The sequence below is a fragment of the Callorhinus ursinus genome, unplaced genomic scaffold, assembly GCF_003265705.2.
Source record: "Callorhinus ursinus isolate GAN/ISIS: 27379988/994484 unplaced genomic scaffold, GSC_fseal_2.0 scaffold18, whole genome shotgun sequence".
Classification (NCBI taxonomy): domain Eukaryota; kingdom Metazoa; phylum Chordata; class Mammalia; order Carnivora; family Otariidae; genus Callorhinus; species Callorhinus ursinus.
In genome coordinates, this window is record NW_027397080.1 from 21424832 (window position 1) to 21446485 (window position 21654).

The 21654-nt window shown below is 53.9% G+C and overlaps 1 protein-coding gene across 8 annotated transcripts in view; it reads left to right on the forward strand.

Moving 5' to 3' along the window:
• The window catches only part of ECE1 (endothelin converting enzyme 1), a 113551-nt gene that overhangs the window by 46647 nt on the left and 45250 nt on the right, over window positions 1-21654 (forward strand). For 3 of the 8 annotated variants that reach the window (XR_003205090.2, XR_003205089.2, XM_025855653.2), the window contains exons 1-4: window positions 7673-7833; window positions 8428-8583; window positions 15599-15740; window positions 20559-20771. Coding sequence is in view for 6 of the 8 variants with exons in the window: in XM_025855653.2 (XP_025711438.1) it covers window positions 7705-7833; window positions 8428-8583; window positions 15599-15740; window positions 20559-20771 (640 nt within the window). In the remaining 2 variants the exon portion in view is untranslated. Of the gene's footprint in view, window positions 1-7315; window positions 7523-7672; window positions 7834-8427; window positions 8584-15598; window positions 15741-20558; window positions 20772-21654 lie in introns of those variants that run through there. The other 5 variants (XM_025855655.2, XM_025855654.2, XM_025855657.2 and 2 more) reach the window with 5 other exon arrangements.

Consider the following 21654-nt stretch of genomic DNA (forward strand, 5'->3'; position numbering starts at 1 on the left):
GCTTTGTTACTTACCGGGTGTATGACTCTGGGCGTGTTACTAACCCTCCTGCGTTACAACTGTTTTGTACTATGCAGCAGGGAAGAGGCAAGGAGGTACTGTGTGCCGACAAGCGCCAGGCCCAGCACCTGGCATATTCTAGGTCCTCCTAATTGTTCCTTCCTTTCCCATCTTCTGTCGTTCCCAGTAAGATGGGATCCCGCATTTTCTGAACCCACAGCCACCCACGCTAACGTTTCCTGGGCACTGCTTCTCTGCAAGCACTGGACTGAGGACTTTATGTGTCTTATTTTATTTGATTGTGTAAAGACCCTATGGAGTGAGTACCATTATCATCTCCACCTGATAGACAAGAAAACCAAAGCCCAGACAGGAAGCGGGATGACTTTGTCAGGGTCCCATGGCTGCACTTGGCTGCCAGTCACTCTGTGGGGATGAGATGCTAGAAGGTCATGCAGGATGCTGCTGGGGAGGAAAGGTCACAGTGAAGTCCGAGAAGGCTGCCTGGAGGAAGATGCATCTGAGCTGAAGAGTTAGCCAGGGGAAGGAGGCGAGGAGAGGCCTCACGGGCAGAGGGCAGTGGATGTGCAGAGGCCCGACAGCAGCGAGCACGGTGTAGCTGGGGGACCAATGGTTCATATTTGACTGAGGTTCGAGCATGTGAGGGAGGACTGGTGAGTGAGAAGCTCAAGAGGAGCCAGGAGCCAGACCCCAGCAGGGAGGGGAGGTTGGAAACCGGGCCAAGGCTCCTGCTTTTTTCTGCCAGTTCCAGGGAGCTAGTGTGTGAAGGAGGAGAGTGACTGGACCATATCAGTTAGTTTAGAAAGTTCTGCTTGGAGCCAGCTGGGAGATGAGGGACTGGGGTGGGGGGGGTGATAATCAGAGATCAAGTGGGTCAGGGGGCCAACCCCGAAGGCTTCCAGGGGGAGGAGGGGAGGGGCAGAGCCTAGGACACCCCCCCTGAGGGGCAGAGGTGACAGAGGCTGTCACATGGGGGGGAGGGTGGAGAGAGGTGTGGTCAGCAGTGTAATGTGTGGCCCGGGTCAGGGAGTAGGGAGGAGGTTGCTAGCCAGGTCTGGGGCTTGGGCGTGGGCTGGCCTCCTCAGCAGCACTGAGGCAGTTGATTGGCAGCACTAGGTAAGGCTCTCAATGCCTCCCAGGGCCCCCAGGCAGGTGAGTCAACAGTGGACCAAGTAGGGGAGTGTTTTCCAGCTCCCTGCATGTGTGGGCATGTCTCCTCTGCCAGCCCATTAAGGGAGCTGGGCCTGGGACTCTCTGGTCCAGACCGGGGTGATTGACTCATGGGCTGGCAAGGGATGGGAGCCAGGTCTCAAGGAGGTGGCCCAAGAAAAGAGGAAGAGGCCCTGAGAGGGTCAGGAAGATCTGGGTTCGAGCCCCAGTTCTGCTGCCAGATGGCAAGCTGCTTCCTTTCTCCGGCCTCAGTCTCTGCATCTATGAAATGGGGGTCCCAGGGCTTATTCCACGGCATGTTCATGAGACACAAAGAAGATCAGAGTATAGAGGTGCCACGGTGGCTCAGTCGGTTAAGCATCTGCCTTAGGCTCAGGTATTGATCCCGTAGTCCTGGGATCAAGTCCCACATCGGGCTCCTTGCTCAGCGGGGAGTCTGCTTCTCCCTCTGCCCCTCCCCCCGCTCGTGCTCTCTCTCTCTCTCACTCACTTTCTCTCAAATAAATAAATAAATTCTTTTAAAAAAAAGATAGAGCCTTGAGAACTGGGTGGTGCTGGGCTTGTGTCCATGTCGACGATACTGGACAACACTGTGTATGTTTTAGGGGGCAGCAGTTGTGGTTTTTAAAAAAATAAACGTTTTATTGTAGAACAGTTTAGATTTATAGCATTATTGAGAAGATAGTTCAGAGAATTCCCTTACACCACACCCCTGGCTTCCCCTGTTATTAACATCTTAGATGGGACATTTGTCAAAATCAATGAGCTGATATTGATACATTGTTACTAACTGAAGTCTATACTTTATTCAGATTTCTTTCACTTTTACCTAATGTCCCTTTGCTGTTCTGGGATCCCATCTAGGACACCCCATTACATTTATAGTCCTGTCTCCTTGAAACCTCTTGGCTGTGACAGTTTCTCAGACTTGGCTTGTTTGACGACCTTGACAGCTTTGAGGAGTACTGTCGGGTATTTTGTAGAATGCTTCTCCATCAGGATTTGTCTACCATTTTCCTCCTTATTAGGCTGGGGGAACGTGTGTTGAGAAGGAAGGCCAGAGAGGTAAAGTACCACTCTTTGTCACATTATCAAGAGTACCTCCTCTCCCTGGACTTAATGCTGTTGATGTTGACCTTGGTCAGCAGGGAGTCTGTTATTTTTGTCCTGAGCAACGCAGCACAGCTAGAATCAGGCCAGTGGTGGCTGAACAAAGGCCAAGATCAGGTATGTGGGCAAGGGTAGGGGCGCCTTAAATAAAAAATAGAAGAAAAAATATATGGATAAGGGCAGAAGTAAATGGGAAAGGTGGTGGAGGAAAATAAAGAAAAGCACGTATGAAGCACTGGGATGCAGTGCTGTATACCAGATAGTCTATAACAACCCTTTGTCCAGAGGAGGAAAATGGAGTCCCAGAGGGGAAATGATGGGGGCCCAGGACCCTGGGATTGGGCCCAGGTCTGTCTTGACTGTCTCACCCCCAGTGCTGAATAAGTACCTTGACACTGCATTCCCCGGAGAGTGGATGAGGGAAGGGGCGTTCCTGCTACAGGTTGCTTCTAATTTACTTTATTCTGCAAAGGATTCATGATGGGTTATGACCAAAACTCATTCAATAAGATAATATGCAATCGAAATGGAAAATCAGGATCAGAGAAAACAGACTGAAAAATGTGGACAAGGAAAAGGCTGAACATAAAGACCAGGAAAGTGCCCGTAAATGAGTGTCTGATTTGGCTGTCAGTTTCCTGGCAGCCAAGGAAAAAAGGGATCTGGGCCAATTCCTAGGATTCCTGGTATCAGAATAGGAATGTTGTGGTAAATCTAAAAAGAAATTAATCAAATGGAAATTTCTCCTCTAAAAGACCGAGCAATGTAATAGATGACATAATAGTAATAATAAACATCACATGGTATCGCCTTTAAGAGTGGCAGCCATACTTTTACTATCTTGTCCCTTGCCTGAAATTGTTCTGTTTGATTTTACATGATTGTCATCAAGCAACTAAACTCTACTATTTCTTCTTTGTTGAAATCACAGCTACTAATGCCCTTGTGAAAACCCGGGATACAAGTTAACTAGTTATCCATATGCCAGGTTTTGCGCTGGGTGCCAGGGCTGGAAAGTAGTAAGAAGATTGTTGCCCAGCCCCCAGGTCCTCTCCATGCCAGCCGTGGAGATGCCCAGACAAGGCCTGCACAGAATGCAGGTGCCAGGGAAGGAAGCAGGGAGGGCTTCATGGAGGCGGAGGTAGGCCAGAGATGGAGAGCAGTAGTGAGGAGGGGGCCCAGTCTTGGGAGACAGGGTATCAGCCGCTGGGCCCTCGGGGGTGGGGACCAAGGCCTGACGTGCATCAAGGACTCCATGGGCTCCCATTGAGTGGTCGACCCCTGCGGGGCTGGGTAAGAGTCGGGGTGATGACCACACACCTGAGGGGCATATGGAGGATGGACCTGGAGAGGGCGGAGTTCAGAGTTCTTTCGGTGGTGGGGATCAATGGAAGGTTTTTGAGCCTTGCAGTGTATAAGTAATGATGGAATGAAGAAGAACAGCTAACACCTGGTGAGCACATGCTGTGTGTCCTTAGGGATGACAACAGTCCTTCGAGGGAGGTACAGTGATTATCATCCCCATTTTCCAGATGAGACAGCTGAGGCACAGGGAGGCTATCACTTGCACATGGTCACACAGCTGAGAAGTGGGCCCACGGGCATCTGAACTGAGGCTCGGATCTAGAGCTTCTACCCCCTCTGTTGTTGTGCCTATTGAATAACAGTATCCGACTGACACATAATGTGAGTGCGTGTGAGATGACCTGTAAGTACTTCACAGATCCCAGCCAATCATGAGCCCCCGAGGCAGGAACTGACAGAGCAGAGGCTCGGAAAGAACGTGAAAACAGCTTGGAGGGTGTAGCCAAGGAGTCGCAGGCCTGTGAACTTCACTCGGGACTGCTCTTCCTGCCTGACACACTCCAAGGTTCCTTGAAGAACCCCTGCTTTGGGCAAACCTACGGCGAGAACCATCTGAGCGATTAACGCAGTCGCTGCAAATAGGATCACACCCGGGTGTCACTGGGCCAGAGCCTTTGTTGTCAGAAACATGTGAGCGTTTCTAATATTTCTCATTTCTGTTCACCCCAGGCCTTTGATTTCCATGCGGCACTGTCACAGCCGCTCTGGTTCATACGACCTTCTCTGTGCAGCGCGGGAGGCCTGGGGCGGGGGGCCAAGCTGTGGTTCCCACTTTTCCGAGCTCGGTCTCCACCTTCGCGTGAGCATCAGCCTCTGAGGGGCCCAGGGGAGGAACAAGCAGATCAGGGCAGACTCGCCACAAAGCAGCTGTGTTCTCCTTTCCCTGAAGCCCACACTGCAAACAAGATGATAGGAACGAACGTGGGCTGCCCAGCCAGCTCGGTGCCTGGACCGAGGGCCCCGTCTGAAGAAGCAGCTCCCTCTTCCACGAAGAGCACAGGACTAAGAGTGCGGGCCCCCGGTTCAAGGCCCAGCTCTGCCACTTCCTAGCCGTGCGGCTGTGGTACTTGGAGGGAGCAGCATGAGGTCAGGCGGGCAAGCATTCACCTCCTGGGCCACTCACTCTCCAGCCAGGTGACCTGGGGGGGGGGGGGAAGGAGGCGGGCTGTCGAGTCCTGCCTCCTCCCTCATCCTCAGTCTTCTCACTGGGAGCCCGGCAGAACGTCTTGGGGTCAGGAGAGCTACATTTTGTCAGGCAGTACAGAGCAGGTTTCCTGCCTGCCCAGCACCTCCCTCCCACTTCTCCTGTAACATGGAAGTGATGAGGCTGAGACCCCAGGTGGGTATGGGGACCCAACAAGACAGGGAATGGAAGACCCCTTCCAGCTCCGGGTGGGTGCAGATAGAGGGCCGCCATTGTTGTTGGAGTGGCACTCACTCACGGACTGGGGCCTCTGCGCTCCTCACCGAGCCAGCCAAGCCGCTTCCGCGACTCAGGTGGGTTCAGTTCACTGCAGAGCCCGAGGCAGGCGTTTTAGGAGGGGCACCTCGTCTTTTGTGCCCTGAAAAATAAACAACTCTCCGTCTGAGCAGATTTCTGCTTGGGAGGTACGTGAGCTTCCTTCATCATCTATCCACAAACAGGCTGCAGTGGGATGGACGGCACCAGTGGCCTGGCCTTGGCCCCCGGGATGGGCTTCCAGCCTCCCTCCCTTGCCTCCCGTCTTTGCTCCAACACCCATGGAGGCTCCAGCTGCAGACTTGGCCCTGCGGGAGACAGGGCCTGAGGAGCCCTGGCCCCTGCCTTCAGGGTCCTCCCATTTAGAGTGCTGTGTGCTTCAACACAAGGAAGCATGGGGTGGGGGCCTGGGTGGGAGGGGACACTGAGCTGGGGACAAGAAGCCTCCTTGTCTGGAGGGTGGTGAGGAGAGCTTCCTAGAAGGGGTGATCTCTGAAATGAGATCGAAGGAGGAGGAGCCACTGCCTCTGTGCCCAGGCAAGTTACCTGCCTGAGCCTCAGCTTCAGGCTCTGTAAAAGGGGCCAATAATACTCAGAGGGAAGGGCGCGAGGCTTAAATGGGAGGATGGCTGTGCTAGAACTGACAAATGCCTCATACCCCTAGGTGTTTCTGAAACAGTAGCTGCTGTGCAGGCTGGGAAGCTGTGTGGTGAACTGAACTTCTTTTTCAAGGGTCTTTTCCTCGGGGGGTTGACACCTGTTACTTAGTGTAAGCAAGCGTCCTGGTTTCAGAAAAAGTCCAGCCGTAACTCAGCATGACGTGAGGAAACCTTCTGTCTCTCTGTCTCCAGTGGGTAATGGGACGACCCCCACCCGCTGGGAGTGAGGCAGAAGTCTCCAGAATTAAAATTCTCCCCAAGCGCCCCACCTCCCCCAGGCCTGTGCCTGTTCAATATGTTTCCTTTGTCCTTGGGCATCTCAAAATTAGATTGTCACGGACTTAAGGGCACTGCCCCAGAGTAATTTTCACGTCCCCTCCTCTCGTTCCACCATTGATTTGAACTATTGAGCACCAATAGTATGCGAGGTGATGGGGATTCTGTGCCGAACAAGGTCCTAGCCCTGATGAAGTTCATAATGCTTGCGGGGTGGGAGGGGTGGGATCAAGGTAAAATAAAGTAATAACAACAGGCTGCGGTAAATACCCTAAAGGGGAAAAATGGGGTGTGTAACAGAATATTTGAGGGGCTCCTTAGAGTGGTCAGGACGCTGGAGGAGGTGACGATTTAAGCTGAGGTCTGAAGCCGGAACTGGCCATGGGAGGAGTAGAGGCGAGGAAAGAATGTTCCAGATAGAGGGGATAGTAGCTGTAAAGATCTTGAGGGAGGGCAGAAACTTGAGAATCTGAGGAACTGAGTGAAGGCCGAAGAAGTTGGGGCCTGAGTGAGTGAGGTGGGGAGCGGCACGAGGTGAGGGTAGGCAGGGGCGGTGGGCAGACTGGTAAAGGCCTGAGAGGGCCAGCGTAGAAGCAGGAGGCCTCCAGGAGCTGTTGCTGTGACCCCAGGCAGTCACCCCGCCCCTCTGAGCCAGTTCCTGCACACACGTGTGTGGCCATGGGAACCAAATATGGGAATGAACAGACGTGCACTGTGGGAAGCTGAAAAATGTATAAATGAGGGGGATTCCAGGTCTCACTGGAAGTGGAGGGTCCTTCGGGAAACTTCTGGGTTAGACTTCTCCGAGGTGGGAGGCAGAGCGCTGGGTACCTAGAGTTCCTACCTGAGCGCCTGCTTGAGACTCTTGCCTCCTGAGACTGAAGGTGGAGGGATGGGTCACCTTCCTGGTTCTTGACTAGCCCTAAGCCGTTGGAATTTTCTGAAATTCTCTGGCTTAAAATCCCTGAGCTAGAGGAAGAGGGAAATGAGAGGGGAGACAGAGACACCTGCCTTTTTTATTCCACCTCCCCCCCATCTTTCTAGCTCCGATGGGGAGGCTTACTCGAGGCACCTAAGGGCCACTGGCGGGTGGAACCTCTCTCTTGACAGTTGTGGTCCAAATTAGGGGCATCTTCCTAATCCTTGACTCCTGCTATCTGCCAACCCCCTAACTGAAGGGAGACGTGGAGCTTCCCAGGAGGAGGGGCTGCTGCGAGACCCCCTCCCGCCGGCTAGGGGCTCACCGTGGGGGGCCTCCACCTACCCCGGGGTCGGGTCTCGGCGGTGGGGCCATGGAGGGAACCGGCAACCGCGCGCCGGTCAGGCCCCGCCCGCGAAGGTGGCGCGTTGTCCGGCCCGCCCCGGCCAGCCTGTCGCGCCGCGGGCCGCAGTGGCGGTGGGGACCAGGCGTCGCGGGCCGCAGCATGCGGAGCGGGTGGCGGCCGCGCTGCGGGCGCTGGGGGTGAGGCGTCGCGTTGCATAAGCGGGATGGCGGGGGGGGGGGAAGGGAGGGGGCGGAGGAAGGCGGGACCCCCCCTCCCCTGCCGCAGGCCGGTCCGTGGGCCGGTCTCGGTGTCCCGGGCGGGGCGGGGCGCGCGGCGGCGCCGGGGCCGCTTCCCCATTCTCCCCATTCGCCCGAGAGCCATGGAGGCGCTGAGGGAGTCCGTGCTCCACTTGGCTTTGCAGATGTCGACCTACAAGCGGGCCACGCTGGACGAGGAGGACCTGGTGGACTCGCTGTCCGAGGGTGAAGTGTACCCAAACGGCCTGCAGGTAGGAGCCCTGGCCGGCTGCGAGCCCCCAGGCAGCCGGGCATGCGCGCTGCTCCTCCCCCGCCCCCACCCTGCCAGCCCGAGAGGGGGCCGTGCCAGGCTGGCACGGCTCAGGGCAGCTCTGGGCTCCTTGGGGGAAGATGCCTTTCCAGGGCAGAAGTGCCTCCAAGGCACTGGGCTCCCTCCACCTGGGTCCCCTCCCCAGCTCTGACTGTCCCTCAGTCCTCCTGGCACCTGCCGATGGGACTACAGCCCCTTGGCAGAGTTGAAGCACCCTGTAGAACTGAACTGGACCAGTTACCTTTCACAGGAAAGGCAGTCCCTGGGTGCTGAGGGACCTGCCCAGGGTCACACTGTCCAATAATGGCAGAGTTTAAAACTGTCCCAGTTTTAATGTGGAAAGCCCTGTGTCCCTGGAAACTTCTCAGTGCTGGGCAAACCAGGCTGGTTGGTCACCCTGTCTGGTAGGCATGGCCCCCTTCTTCCACTTTCCCCCAATACCTGAATTTTCTGCAAGGAGGAACCCATCTTCTGGCCCCCTCTTTCCCTGCCCCCTTGCAGCCTACTCATGAAACCCAATTCCTCCTCTCCCCAGGGTCTGTCCCTGTGGGACTCAAACATGCCCACCACCTTCCTACTTTGTGGCAGAGCAGTGAGCATGGCTGCTTCCTGCTCTTCCCTCCCTGCAGGGCTGAGCTGGGACAGTGTTGAACAGGACCTCAGCCCTGTGGTGGGGTTTGGACCCAGGCAGGTGAGTGGGAGCGAGTCAGAAGTGTCAGGGACGCTCAAGGAGGCCCTTGATCTAGCTCCTGAGAAACCAGCCCAGGGAGAGGAGCAGGGCATCTCAGTCCAGGAGAACTTCTGCCAGGTTGACCAAGGGAAGCACTGGGGAACATGTTGGGGCCACCCAGTGAACTGACACCAAATCACAGTTCATCCAGAGAGCAAGCTTAGGGTGCTTGGAAATGCAGGTTGCCAGGCCCAGCCCCACTCAGGTATACCTCTTAGAAGCTGGAATAATAATACCAGTAAAGGAAAACAGCACTGATGGAGTCCTTCCTCCAGGCTAGGTAAGTAGCCCAGGGAGATCCGAACTCAACTCCAAGTGGTCTGCCCACTGGGATATGGCACCGTTACCTATATCATCCCACTTAACTTTCAGGACCACCCCTATGAGCTGTTGCAATTGCTGTTCCCACTTACAGATAAGGAAACAGGGCCTGAATGGGGATACAACCCGCCTTAGGTCTCAGAGCTAGAAATCTGGGAGGGAGATCAGCACAGTCTGTCTCGAACCTCTTCCCTGGGACCCTTCTTGAGAGGCTAAATCCAGCAGGAAATTAGATTTCTGTGGCAGGCACTTTTCCCTTCACAAATCAAAACAGAATCTAATCAGCAATCTTTTGGGTGTCATCTTGCACAGAAGGTTCTAAATATATCAGCACAAAAGCATTTCAGAATTCACAACAAAATAATAGGCCATGTTGTCATCACCATAACATAACAGTAGCGCACATGGGGATAGCCTTTTTCAGGTCACAAAATGTGTTCATCTGCCTCCGGGGCTGCCTGGCAGAGTGGAAGCAGCCCAGTCTCCAAAGCTGGGGTCCCCAATGTGAATTCTGACTCTGCTGATGGTCTTAGGTGAGCTGCTTAACCACCGAAAGCACAATTCCCTCGTCTGTAAAATGGGATTTAGAGAAAGTAAATGTAATGCCTCTTATGGGGCCTGATAGGATTATTGTTGTTTTTATGACCTGTGAGGTCAGGGCCCCATGGCTATGTTACAGATGATGAAGCTGAATCTCAGAGAGGTTGGGGACACTCCTGAGGTCACAGAGCTATCATGTGTTTTGGAGTGCAGTGTTGCTGTCCCTACACCAATCTGCCAAACTGGGTGCATTGCCTACTTTTTATACAGGCAAAGCCAAAAAGGTTGCCCCAAGGACTTGGGGCATTTCTGTGGGTACCCGATCCGGCTTCCCTTGAGCCACCATGACTTCCCCAAAGCAAGTATGAACGAGCCAATGCTTGAATCGAGAACTTGTTCACCTCAACTTATGAAGCCAAGTTTTCTACTAATTTTGTTTTTAATCATTGGGAGTTTTTCCCTCCCAATATAAAGACTTTACGTGCTTATTTGTGAAAGAAAAAATAGTCAAGTGTAAAAAAAAAAGATTTAAAAAGAAATAGTAATCCCAGCACTTGGAGATAACCTCTTCTGGTTTTCCACATTTGCACACGTATATTTATAAACATAATTGAGCTCCCTCTAAGTACACAATATTGTGCTATGCTTGTTTCATTTAATGCCCCTTCATGAGCATTTTTCCTGTTGTTTAAAAACTCCCCAAACATGCTGTCATTAAAAATTATAATGCCTCGGGGTGCCTGGCTGGCTCAGTCAGTAGAGCATGTGACTCCTGATCTTGGAGTCGTGAGTTTGAGTACCATGTTGGGCGTGGAGGTTACCTAAATAAATAAATAAATACATAAATACATAAGTAAACGTAAAAAAAAATAGTGCTTCGCGGTACCAGTATATAAAAGTATATGTACTCAATATACTAAGGTTGGCCAATAGGCCCAGTAACTAGCATTGTAGGTGACCATCCCTTAGCCCTTTGGATAATTTCCTATGAGCTGATGCTGGAAACAGAACTGCTCCTTCGAATTTAAGATTTTTAAAATGTCCCCCATCCCCTCCTCCCCAATCTCCCTCTTTGACGGGCAAGTATAAAAATAAGCTACTTGATTTTTCATGATTTTGAAGCCCGTTGGATTTTTAGTATATTTTTTAAAGGTTTTATTTATTTATTTGTGAGAGGGAGAGAGAGAGAGCACAAGCAGGGGGAGCGGCAGAGGGAGAGGGAGAAACAGACTCCCCGCTGAACAAGGAGCCCGATGCGGGGCTCGATCCCAGGACCCCAGGATCATGACCTGAGCCGAAGGCAGATGCTTAACTGACTGAGCCACCCAGGCGCCCTGGGGTTAATATTATTAATCGACAGTTGTTACAAAGATTGAAATGAGGCTGTATAAGTGAAAGCCTTGTGCACGGTGCACAGAAAATGGATTTCTTTGCTGTTGGGATTGTTACCATGACTCACCAGGCGGGAGGTCTCAGCGATGCCCTAAATATAACCACCTTGCTCTCGGGAGCCTCCGCTGTGCTCAGACCAGCTGCCTGCCCCCCACCCTACACCCTAGCACACACCATTTTGGTGGCTCAAAGGGAATCGGCTAAAGTGATACCCGCAGCCTAAGCTGGGGAGCAGGCTGCCATGACTGCTACCAAAGCCTTTGAAACTCATCCTTTTGCTTGTAGAAAATCAGTTTCTTCAAGAGAAGGGAAAACTGAGATATTTCATTCTTACTGGTGATTTTTCTCATCCCCCGACCCCATGCCACACACAGGGCTGTCCTTCGAGGGTGATTTCAGGGACAAGCCTACTTAGTACTTTAAAAAGACCTCTGTGCTCACCAGGAGTCCACCTGTTTGAGCCTTATTATACTCCTGGCTTTCTAGTTCTTCTAGAATCTGAGACGGCCAGACCTGGGATGGTCAGACCTCATCTAGCTTCCTCATTTTAAAGATGGGAGATTGAGGCCCAGAGGCGGCCCAGCAACACACACAGACACACACACATGCACACACACAACACATGGGGTCTTGAAAGTTCAAGGCTGACCTTTAACCTCCCTTTTCCCATGTCATGGGCAGCTGGGTGTTCCTTCTGGGAAACAAAGAGAGCTGGAAAGCGCTTCTTCTAAATACTAGACTTTGGTTCCTGTGTGGATGGCAGGAGTCCCTCTCCCACAGGTCATTGGAAGAGAGTCAGGCATGGGGGGCTGGGAGACAGGTAGGACTCAAGGAGGAGGTGGGGAGGACAGAAAGACATTATAGTTTTGCTCTGGGCTGGCCCCAGTGGCCTCAGCTGGAAATCCACTGTTATAAAACCTTTGCTGGAAGAAACTCCCCCAACCTAACCCCTTCGTGGTAGCTGGGTGCTGCCCTGGGCTGGGCTGTCATAGTCTGTCTGCTCTGAGAGGCTGACTTGAAGCAGGCAGCCTGGTCACCCTGCCAGCCCTCGTCGGGTGACCAGGCTTTCGGGTTGCAGGGGGTGGGCTCCCTGCCAAACCCTTGGCCAGACTGACTCCTGTTTGCCTCTCTACGCAGCCCAGGTCGCTGGGGGCCCTGGTGGTGGCTCAGCAAGAACCTCTGCCTCCCTTCCCGACCCCTTGCTTCCTCTGAACCCCAGGCTTTGCCCCGCTCCCCACCCCTTCTCCTGCTGGCTTGTCTCCTGGGCCCCAGGCAGCCGTGTCCCATGTCCCGTCCTTGCCTGCAGAACTCGTTCTTGCTGTAAGCCTAGGTGAGCCAAGCACTCACTTCTGTAACCAAATATTTATCCCTCATTAGGGCTTTGTTCCCGTGGCTGTGGAAGCTCTGGGAACCCCTAGGTTGGACAGCTCAACTGTTTCTCTCTCTCTCTCTTTCTTTCCTTGGCTTTGTCGATGTCTCTCTTCCTTTGTCTCTCGCTCCACTGCTCTCTTTTGAGGGCATCCTTTGCCTTCGGTCTCATTCTCTGTCTGCCTCACGTGAAGATAAATGGGATATTAAGCCCACCCGTGAGCTGAGCGTTTACCGTAATTCTCAGCTCCATCTCCCAAGCGTCAGCTCTGCGCCTTGGCTGGTGGCCACTCCTAGTTACCTCTCCTGAGACAGAGTGGGCCGCCTGCCACTAATCCTCTCACCCTCCAAGCCACTGCGGACCCGTCTCTGGCGATCAACACGCTCTCGTTTCCAAAAGGGAAGAGAAAGCGCTCATGTCCTCCCCTTGCTGTGACCTCAGCTTGCTGGATGCGCTGAAGGAGGCAGGGCAGGGGGCACAGGGCTCAGAGAGAAGGGCCTCGCAGCCTGGCCCCATCCACTGCACCAGGAATTGGATGACTTCTCCTGGAAAGGCCTCTGGGGGGACTTCTCCTGCCCCAGGGGGATGCCTCTGAATTCCTTCTGCCCTCAGAGAGGAGGCTTGTCAAGAAACCAGCAGGCCCTCAGCCAGTCAGCACGAGTTGAGCAAAGAACATTACAAAGGTTAAAAACCCCATTTTCAAATTCTGTTTGCCATTTCTTCCTGGAACTGAATTTCTAATTTAATTCGGACTTAATTCTGATTCACTTTTGCATTGAACACCACTGTTTGCTTGACACTAAACAACGAGGCTCAGCTCGACTTTCTGCTCCTTGGAGGCAGCGTGGCCATGGGGCTGAGGCTGAGGGTTCTGGAGAGAGATGGGTTTTCTCACTGATCCCCCTCCCCCCCCACTTCCTGTGTTTCTTCTGGAGCTGATACTGGTGCCTACTCTTCAGGACGTTGTGAAGATAGAATGGCATCATCCAGCGACAAAATGGAATTAATGCGACGCCAGGCACGTAGAAAGCGCTCGGGCGTTAGCTACCTTTATTCCTCCTTTTTCCTTCCCTCTGTTCCTCCTCTCATTGTCTCCCTTCCCTTCCTTTTCCCTCCCTCTCACCTGACTCCCCGCACCCTGGTGGCGCTCCCTCTGCAGATGCAGATGCACACCATGAGGTGTGCCTGCTTCCCCAGGCCTGCCGGCTGTGCTCCCTGGCTTCCGAGAGCCAGGACCAGGCGGAGGGGTGCCTCGTAAACTGAGCCCCCCCGCCCCCCGTCTCTTTGCCTGTCACCCCCCTCCCCCTGTGCTGGGCCATGAGGGCCCTGAGGAGGAGGCAGCCAGTGAGGCAGGCCAGGGCCAGGGTGGCAGGAAGAGGGAAATGTTAGTGCTTGCTTCACATCCTCTGGGACTCCTCCGAAAGGCAGTTCCCAAGGGGAACTGTGTGAGAAAATGGATGCCGAGGAAAAAGCCCTTTATAAACCTGCCAGCACTGGGAACATGTTAGCACCGCCCTAGGCTGACTCTGCACCAGGCCCTCCCGGCCCAGAGTTTTAAAAACTCCACGGCAGTGGCATGCTTAGAAGCTTCGTGGCTCACTTTTTTTTTTTTTCCGCCTCATTTCTCACATTTTTAAAACCATTCTTCAGAAAGGGGTTTTGGGCGGTGGCAGCCTTCCTTTTACCTGACATAGCTGTTTGGGTCTCGGAGCCGCCTGGCCCTCCTCGGAAATATGACTAGGCCCCAAGCTCCTTTTGTTGGTTTTAGAACACAGTTTTTTTTCCCACAAAAAGTTCTCGTGTTCCCCTTTCTCTGGTGCCGCAATTCCTAGTCATTTCCTGCCCAGAAATTACGCGGTGGTGACCATGAGGCTGCGTGGCGCCCTTCCCTGAGGTGACCAACCTCAGATCCCCACGTGTCAGCGTGAGGCTCCCTGAGGGCTGTGACCTGGCTCCCGGGGACAGGCACCCCCTCAGCTTTGGGGGGGGGCACTTGCAGGTCAGAGTCTGAGTTTCCTCATCTCCCCTGGCAGCTGTGGGTCACCGCCCTGCATGCCCACACCCCAACAAGCCTTATTCCCTGCACCTTGGTCTTTCCAAAGGGGCAGATCCAATCTGTGTCATCCCAGGCCTCCAGAAGACGTGCACGCTCTTTAAAGGGGCTAAAGGGCCCCTTAGGATCTAGACCTTTCCCCCTCTCCCCTTTCCTTCCCCATTCACCTGGCCAGCTCCTACTTGTTCCTCAGGACCCAGCGCAGGCATCCCCATCTCCAGGAAGCCTTCCCTGACTGGACCCCACCCCACCCTCCACCCCAGTCTGTTTCTTTATCTGCCTTCCTTGCTGGACTGTGAGCAGCGGAAAGCAAGGGAATCTGTCTTCCTCTCGGTATTTCCAACATGGTGGCACATGACCACAGTGTCACTGAGCCGAGCCCCACCTTCAGGGACCCCTTCTGTCCTGCGGCCCAGGCTTTTGCAGGAAGCACCTCTTGCAACGGAGGGGAGCCCCGAACTGGCCTCGGGTGTGAAGGCCTGGGCTGAGGGCTCTAAGTGCCGTTGGCCAGTATGTCCCTCCTCAGCCCCGAGGGCCCCACCACGCCCTCTACTTCCTCTCATTGTGCCTCCCTTCCTGTTTAGCTAGACTGTTGGGCTGGGGACATTTTTTCCTCCCTTTGAGGACCTGCCTGAATGGAGCGCTCTCTCCATAGCATCTCCCCTGACATCTCCCAGACGCCCGTCTCTGATCGCTTGGTGGGCTCCAGAATCAACAGACTTGGGTTCAAATCCCAGCTCTCCCCATTTAGCTGTGTGACGAGAGGCAGGGGCCTCACCTCTGTGAACTTGTTTCCTCATCTGTAAAAGAAAACTAATAACATGGCCCCCATGGGACCGTGAGGGTGTAATGAGCAAAGGATGTCCGCACTCTTGGGAAGTAGGAGCTGTGGCTAACATCCTGGCCTGCTGGTGTGGGGGCTCTGAGAACAGCCCAGCTGGACGCTCACTGGATGCCTGCAAGTCCAAACATCCTGTTCTTTTTTGAACTCCTTACTGGAGAAACAGGGAAAAGCTGTTCTTTATTTCCCTTCTGCCCATATCGGGTAACACAAAAAACACAAGTCCGGCTGGGTCGAGTTGCTTGAGTCTGGTGTTTAGGAGCTAATCCGAGCTGCTGAGCAGGGTGGCAGTTCCTTTCCTGGATTAGGACCGATTCTGTGGGAACCGGACCACCCCTGAGGCAGGAAGGCGGCCCTGATGGCTCCCCGGGGCCTGGGCTTGCCGCGGAGCCCCTTGCTCCTGGGGAAGGGGGGCCCTGGGCTCACGTCCTCCCCACCCCTCCTGCCCCCTTCCCTGCAGGTGAACTTCCGCAGCCCCCGGAGTGGCCAGAGGTGCTGGGCTGCGCGGACCCAGGTGGAGAAGCGGCTGGTGGTGCTGGTGGCGCTTCTGGCGGCAGGACTGGTGGCCTGCTTGGCAGCACTGGGCGTTCAATACCGGACAAGTAGGTGCCTCTGTGTTTCGTCTTGGGCTTGGCTCACTGCTGCCCTCGGCTCTGTCCACCTGGGCCAGAGGGCTTCCCTGCTCAAGCCGGGGCTGGCCTCCAGGGCCAAGGAGAGAGCGAGGTCCAGATGGCTCGGTGCCGAGGTGGACTGAGACATGGGAGCTGGACAGTGTGGGTGGTATAGAGGTTTGGGACATGAGTCCAAACAAACCCTGGCCCAGCAGTTTATAGTCTGTGTGACCTCGGACAAGTCACTTCATCTCCCAGAGCCTCTGTCTTCTCCTCCTGTGAATGGAGAAAATGGTGCCCAATTTGGGGCTGGCCCTGAGGATTAGAGATAATGTCTGTCACGTAGCTGGAGCCTCCTAGGACTTCTTGAATCTTAGCTCTGGGTGCTCTTATTGTGAGGAGGTGAGCTGATGAGACTCACAGTCTGGCACCGTCCACCATCCTTAGTTCCAACAAAATAACAATAATAGCTTCCGTTTACTTAATACTTTCCATGGACCAAATACCACACCTCTTCTTTACAAACATAATCTTGTTTCCTCCTCACAGCAACCCTATGAGGTGTGGTTACTTCTGACCCCATTTTGCATCTGAGGAAGCTGAGGCCGCAAGTCTAGGTGACTTGCTCAAGGTTATGTGGCTGGTGCACGAGGGAGGGGGCAGCTGGATTGCAATGCCTTTGTCATGGTGGTGCCCCTGTGTGTGAGAACTCCCAGAAGAGCAGTCTTGCCATGGCCTAGCTGGCCTCCATGTGCCTCATCTCTACACGTTGTAATCACATCTCTGGGTCTGGCCTTGTTTAGCAGTATGATGGGGCCCGGCCAGTTCTGCTGTTGGTGTCTGAGGCTGGCTGTCTGTGTCTGGCTGGGAGTATCCAGCCAAGTACCTCATGTAGAGTTGATGTTCAGTAAGCACTTGTGGACCTGGAAAGGGCAGAGCCAAGTTAAACAACAAGGATGGGGGGTCCGGCCAATTCCAGGATCTCTCACACCCTTGTGCCCCAACATCTAGCTTTCCGATGGCAGGTGGCCCATCTGGTGGAGCAGCCTCTGGGGCCTTTGCTCAGGGTCCAACCCCACCAACTCGGTCACCTGGTCACTCATCCCATCCGAGAGATTATGACCCTTCCCATGATCCCAGGCTTCGCCGAGCCTTCCCCACTGTAAAGTCGCTGGCCTGCATGGGTGGCCATGCTAGACTCGGAGGGGGAAGGAGTTTGAGGGCCTGGAGAGAGGGCAGGACCTCCCCTTAGTCATCCTTAACGTCCGCCTCTGTCAGTGTTGCTCCAACAGCCAGTGTTGCTCTGAGCCTGCCCCGGGAGCTCCCGGAAACCAGAAGGGAGCCCCCAAGCGCTGAATCCTGTGCTCGTGCCCACAGCAGGGGGTGGGGAAGCGCAGGGAGCAGCCTTCCTTCGGCCTCTTATCATCCCGGCCCCCTCTGGGCTGCAGGAGATGTTTCCCTAGCCTGGACCGGGATGAAAGGAACTCTCCCCCCCCGGGTGACCCTGGGCCGAAGATCTCATGAGCCCTGAGCCAATCCGTGTGTCTTCATTGGCTGCCTTGGCCTGGGACAGCAGTGGCCACCCCAGAAACTGACAGTAACCTCATGACTGTCAGCAGGTGCTGACATTGGCCACACCTGAGCAGACCTCAGGCTAGTCAAAGCACATTCTCCGATGATTCTGAAAGACCCGTCTCAAAGTATTGTCTGGGCCCCTAAATACATATTTGCCTACTTTCCCACTGACCCCCTTTCCAGAGACTTGCAGGCGCTTTACAGACAGCAGCAGTAAAACACACAGATTCTCCCAGAAAATATTCTTAAGTGTCCTACTCAGTGTTGGGGCCCAGCACCATGCAGACGAGCATCTGTGAGCTAGATTTTGGCTGTTCCTGCTTCTCGACTGGTCATGCACATCCTCAAAGGAAGAAATATTTTCTGCCTCTGCAGGTGGTGACCAAGTGCTGGACAAAGCTCATTTCATCCACTCATTCATTCAGCACACACATACTGGACCGCTGCTAGGTGCCAAGTACAATGCTGGGCAAAGGAAATAGAACTGCAAGTAAGGTGCTGGCCCTACCCTCAAGGTCACGTTCCAGTCGGGGTGGGAGACAGGGAGACAGCCACGACACAGCATACTCTGCCCTCAGAGAGCACACAGCCAGGCAGCCAACTGAGGGGCCCAGCGAGGAGTGAGGGTCTGGGAAAGTTTCCCTGAGGAGTTGGAGCCTGGGCCGAGTTTTGAAGGTGTTGACCTCCATGTTGATGAGGGGGGCCTGGAAACAGGCAATTGATCAAATATGTGTTAAGTCCCTGCTGGGTCAGGAATAGCTGGTAAAGGATTTACAAAGCACTAAGCGGTTAAACAGCCAAGCATTGCTTAAGCACCACCTCGGTGCCTTGCCCTGTACCTAGCAGCTTGGGGGCTTAGTGACCCATCAGGCCTCTCAGGAGGCTGGTTTCTTGTTTTGTTTTTAAATCCCAGTCCCCTTATGATAACCTCAAAAATCAATCAATCCAAATCCCTCCCTGTCTCACGCGCACACACGCTGTTTCTGACAGGCCTTGTTCCCTGAACACAACCCTCTTGCAGTCTGTCTCCAGGCATTCCCAACAGCCAGGGTTTGGTCAAGCCCAACTTCCTGCAGTTTTTGGTATAAAAACAATAGGTATTCTTTTCCCTTCTCAAATATGAAGTTCTCTCATAATAGTGAATAGGTTTTTTAAAGCTACACAGAAATTCTCTTCCCCCCCACCCTGAAGATTCTGGTACGTTTCCCCAGTTGGGGAGTGAGTCGTGCAGCTCCGCTTGAGATGGCCTCCTATGGAGATGCTTAAATGGCACCGCAGCCCTGCCAGTTCCTTTCCGTTTTCGAGCCTGCCAGCTCAGTAATTTGTGACTGTTGTACAGTCCGCTCCAGACAAGTCATCCCCTCAAAGCTACCTCGGTTTTTGTGCTGACTTGAGGCTCCTCTAAGCCCTTCATCAGCCTGCCAGACGTTGTGCTCGTCATCCAATGTGAAAAAGCCCAGAGGCCACCCCAGCCCGAGCTGGTGCCGTGTTCCCCTGCCAGAACCGTGCATCCTTTCCTGCTTTCTGAAGGTTGGCCTGGGGACGTTGGGCCCAGCCACGAAGGCGTCCGCCATCACTGTGACATCAGGCCCACTGTGCTTCCTCGCTTCTAGATGGGGAAACCGAGGCTCAGGGAGAGGAGGTCACCTGCCCAAGGCCCACAGCCGGAATCCGAAAGCTGGGATCTGAACCCAGGTCTAAGAGCCTCCAGCCCCTGCTCTGCCACACACCTCCCTGTGCAGTAGGGACGCTGAACTTGCCAGAAGGGCCACACCAGCCCCCGATGGGACCGGCAAAGTGAGGGAGAGGGAAAACAGGGAGAACCCGGCCTTGGAGTAGCTGCAGCAGGCCAGAGCTACTTCAGCCTCGGCTCTCCCACTTGGCCGTGTGGCCCGGCTCTGTTCATGCACAGAGCCTCCGTCTCCCCGTCTTTAGCCTGGGCTTCACACCTGTATCCGATGTCTGCAGTGAGGCCTGCGTGAGATAACAAATGTGAGTCAAGTCCCTCTTGTTGCCTACGTCAGCCGGGGCCCTGGCTGGGCCTGCGTTCCTAGTCACGAGGCTGGATCTCCCGCCACCTTGGGCTGGGCCCCTGTCAAGGCTGTGCAATTTGGTTCCTTTGCTGGAGCCCACTGACCAACCCCGAGACAGGAGTCCGGCGCCTCTTCTTGCCTCTGGCCTTCCAAGAGCCCTCACTGCCTCTGCCCCATGTCCTGTGAGAACTGGCTCAGAGGAAGTGGATTCATGGGGGGTACTTGCAGCGTTTGGCAGCCCTCCCCACTGCCCACCTGCACCAACTGCCGGAATCCCTCCTCGGGGAGGCACCCGGCAGATGGGGCTGCCCGGGGCCCGCCTGTCATCACTGGGATAGCGCCTCTCCAGGCCCATAGGAGACGGAGTGGAGAGAGGATGGGACTCGTACCCCACTGGCCATTGAACAAGCGCCTTAGCTTGTCTGTGCCTCGGTTCCCTTGTATGTAAGAATGGCTTAAGCAAAATGGTCTGTTCACTTTGTTTCATTTTTATTTCTTTGAGAGTCAGTGAGATAACACTCCTGCCCTGTACTCAGAGGGAATGATTTTTTATAGTTTCTTCTGTTCATTATAGGCTGTCCTTTGCCGTAAGTCCTGGCACCAAATTGTCTGCATCACCCATTTGTTATGGACTAAATACAGTCAGTTTATGTTTGCAGAATGACAGACATTTCTCCTCCGGTTGTTACTTAACTTTTCTTATAAAATGTCTGTCTCTCCAGCTAAATTATTAGCTCTTGAAGGAAAGGACTATGCCTTTTATATCCCTCACCCCCCCACACACACACACATACACACAATCACCACTCAGTAAAGAACCTGGAAGATACTCAGTTATTATTTTGTTGAATGAATGAATGCATGAACAAGTGAATGAATTTGTTGAGCATCAGGGAATAATAATAAAAAAAAAACGGTGAATATTTGTGGAAGGAAGGACTGATTAAGAGAAACACCTTGGTTCTGGGTACTTTTCAAGCCACAGAAAGGATTTTAGGCAGCTAAACAGAAGTCTTATTTTACAAGCCAGGAAATGGTAAATCTACTGAAATGGTTTCTCGGTAGAAGTCTAGCGACCATCCAGCTCCCGATCTGTTTGGTCAGGGCTGGGGCAGGGGCATGGCACCCCAGGCCACCCATACTATATTCCCACAGCCTTCTCCCTGCCCTTCACCGGCCTCTTGTCCTTGATCCCTGCCAGGAACCCCTGCGGTGTGCCTAAGTGAGGCCTGCGTCTCAGTGACCAGCTCCATCTTGAGTTCCATGGACCCCACGGTGGACCCCTGCCAGGACTTCTTCACCTACGCCTGTGGCGGCTGGATCAAAGCCAACCCCGTGCCTGATGGCCACTCACGCTGGGGGACCTTCAGCAACCTCTGGGAACACAACCAAGCCATCATCAAGCACCTCCTTGGTAAGCACCCCCCAGGGAGCCCTGTGAATGAGCCACAGAGGAGAGCAGCCAGCTGGACCCACCTGGTCAGGTCTGGTGAAAGGAATCGCTTGACAGAATGGGAAAACCAGAGGCTTTGGAGTAGGTGAACCCGTCAGTCATTGTGTGGCCCTGAGTAAGTTACTTGTCTCTGAGCCTCGGTCTCTACAAAAATGGGACTAATACACGGGGAAGCAAGGCACGACCTAGGGGGTGTAGTCAGTGGTGTTGTAATTGCGTTGTGTGGTGACAGGCGCTCGTGGTGCTCGCGGTGAGCACGGCACAGCATCTGGACTTGTGGAAGCACCGTGTGGTACCCCTGAAGCTAATATAATGTGCTGTGTCAACTATACGTCAGTTTAAAAAAAATTTTTTTTCAATGGAACTATGACTACCCAACCTTGAGAGTTTTGAGAACTGTGAAGCACACGTGTAAAGGGTTCGCACGGTGTGTGCAGCACAGGGAGGTACTAAGCCCTGGTCACTGTGGTCCTTGCTGCTGCGGCTTCAAGCTGTGGCCTAGTTTTGCCCGGCATGGACGGTGAGCTCTGAAAGTTGTGAACCAAGGGAATCAACGCTGAGCACACTTGATCAGATTTTAGGGTTGTGAGCAGATGAAAGTTGTAACAAGTTTATCGGAGGGTTGTCCCTTGCAGGCAGGAACATCCCATGGCCTCGCGGTGATTGGACTTGCACGATAAACCGTCTAAGTTAAAGTTCTTCTCTTTGCACCTTGTTAGGCCTTTGGCACTCTAGTTGACCTTGGTGTTGGTGGTTTTATCCTTAGATTAGAGCCCCATGTCTGTCTTGTTTGCAGGGTTATCCCCGGTTATTGTTTGTTGAATTAACACCTGCCCATTGGGGT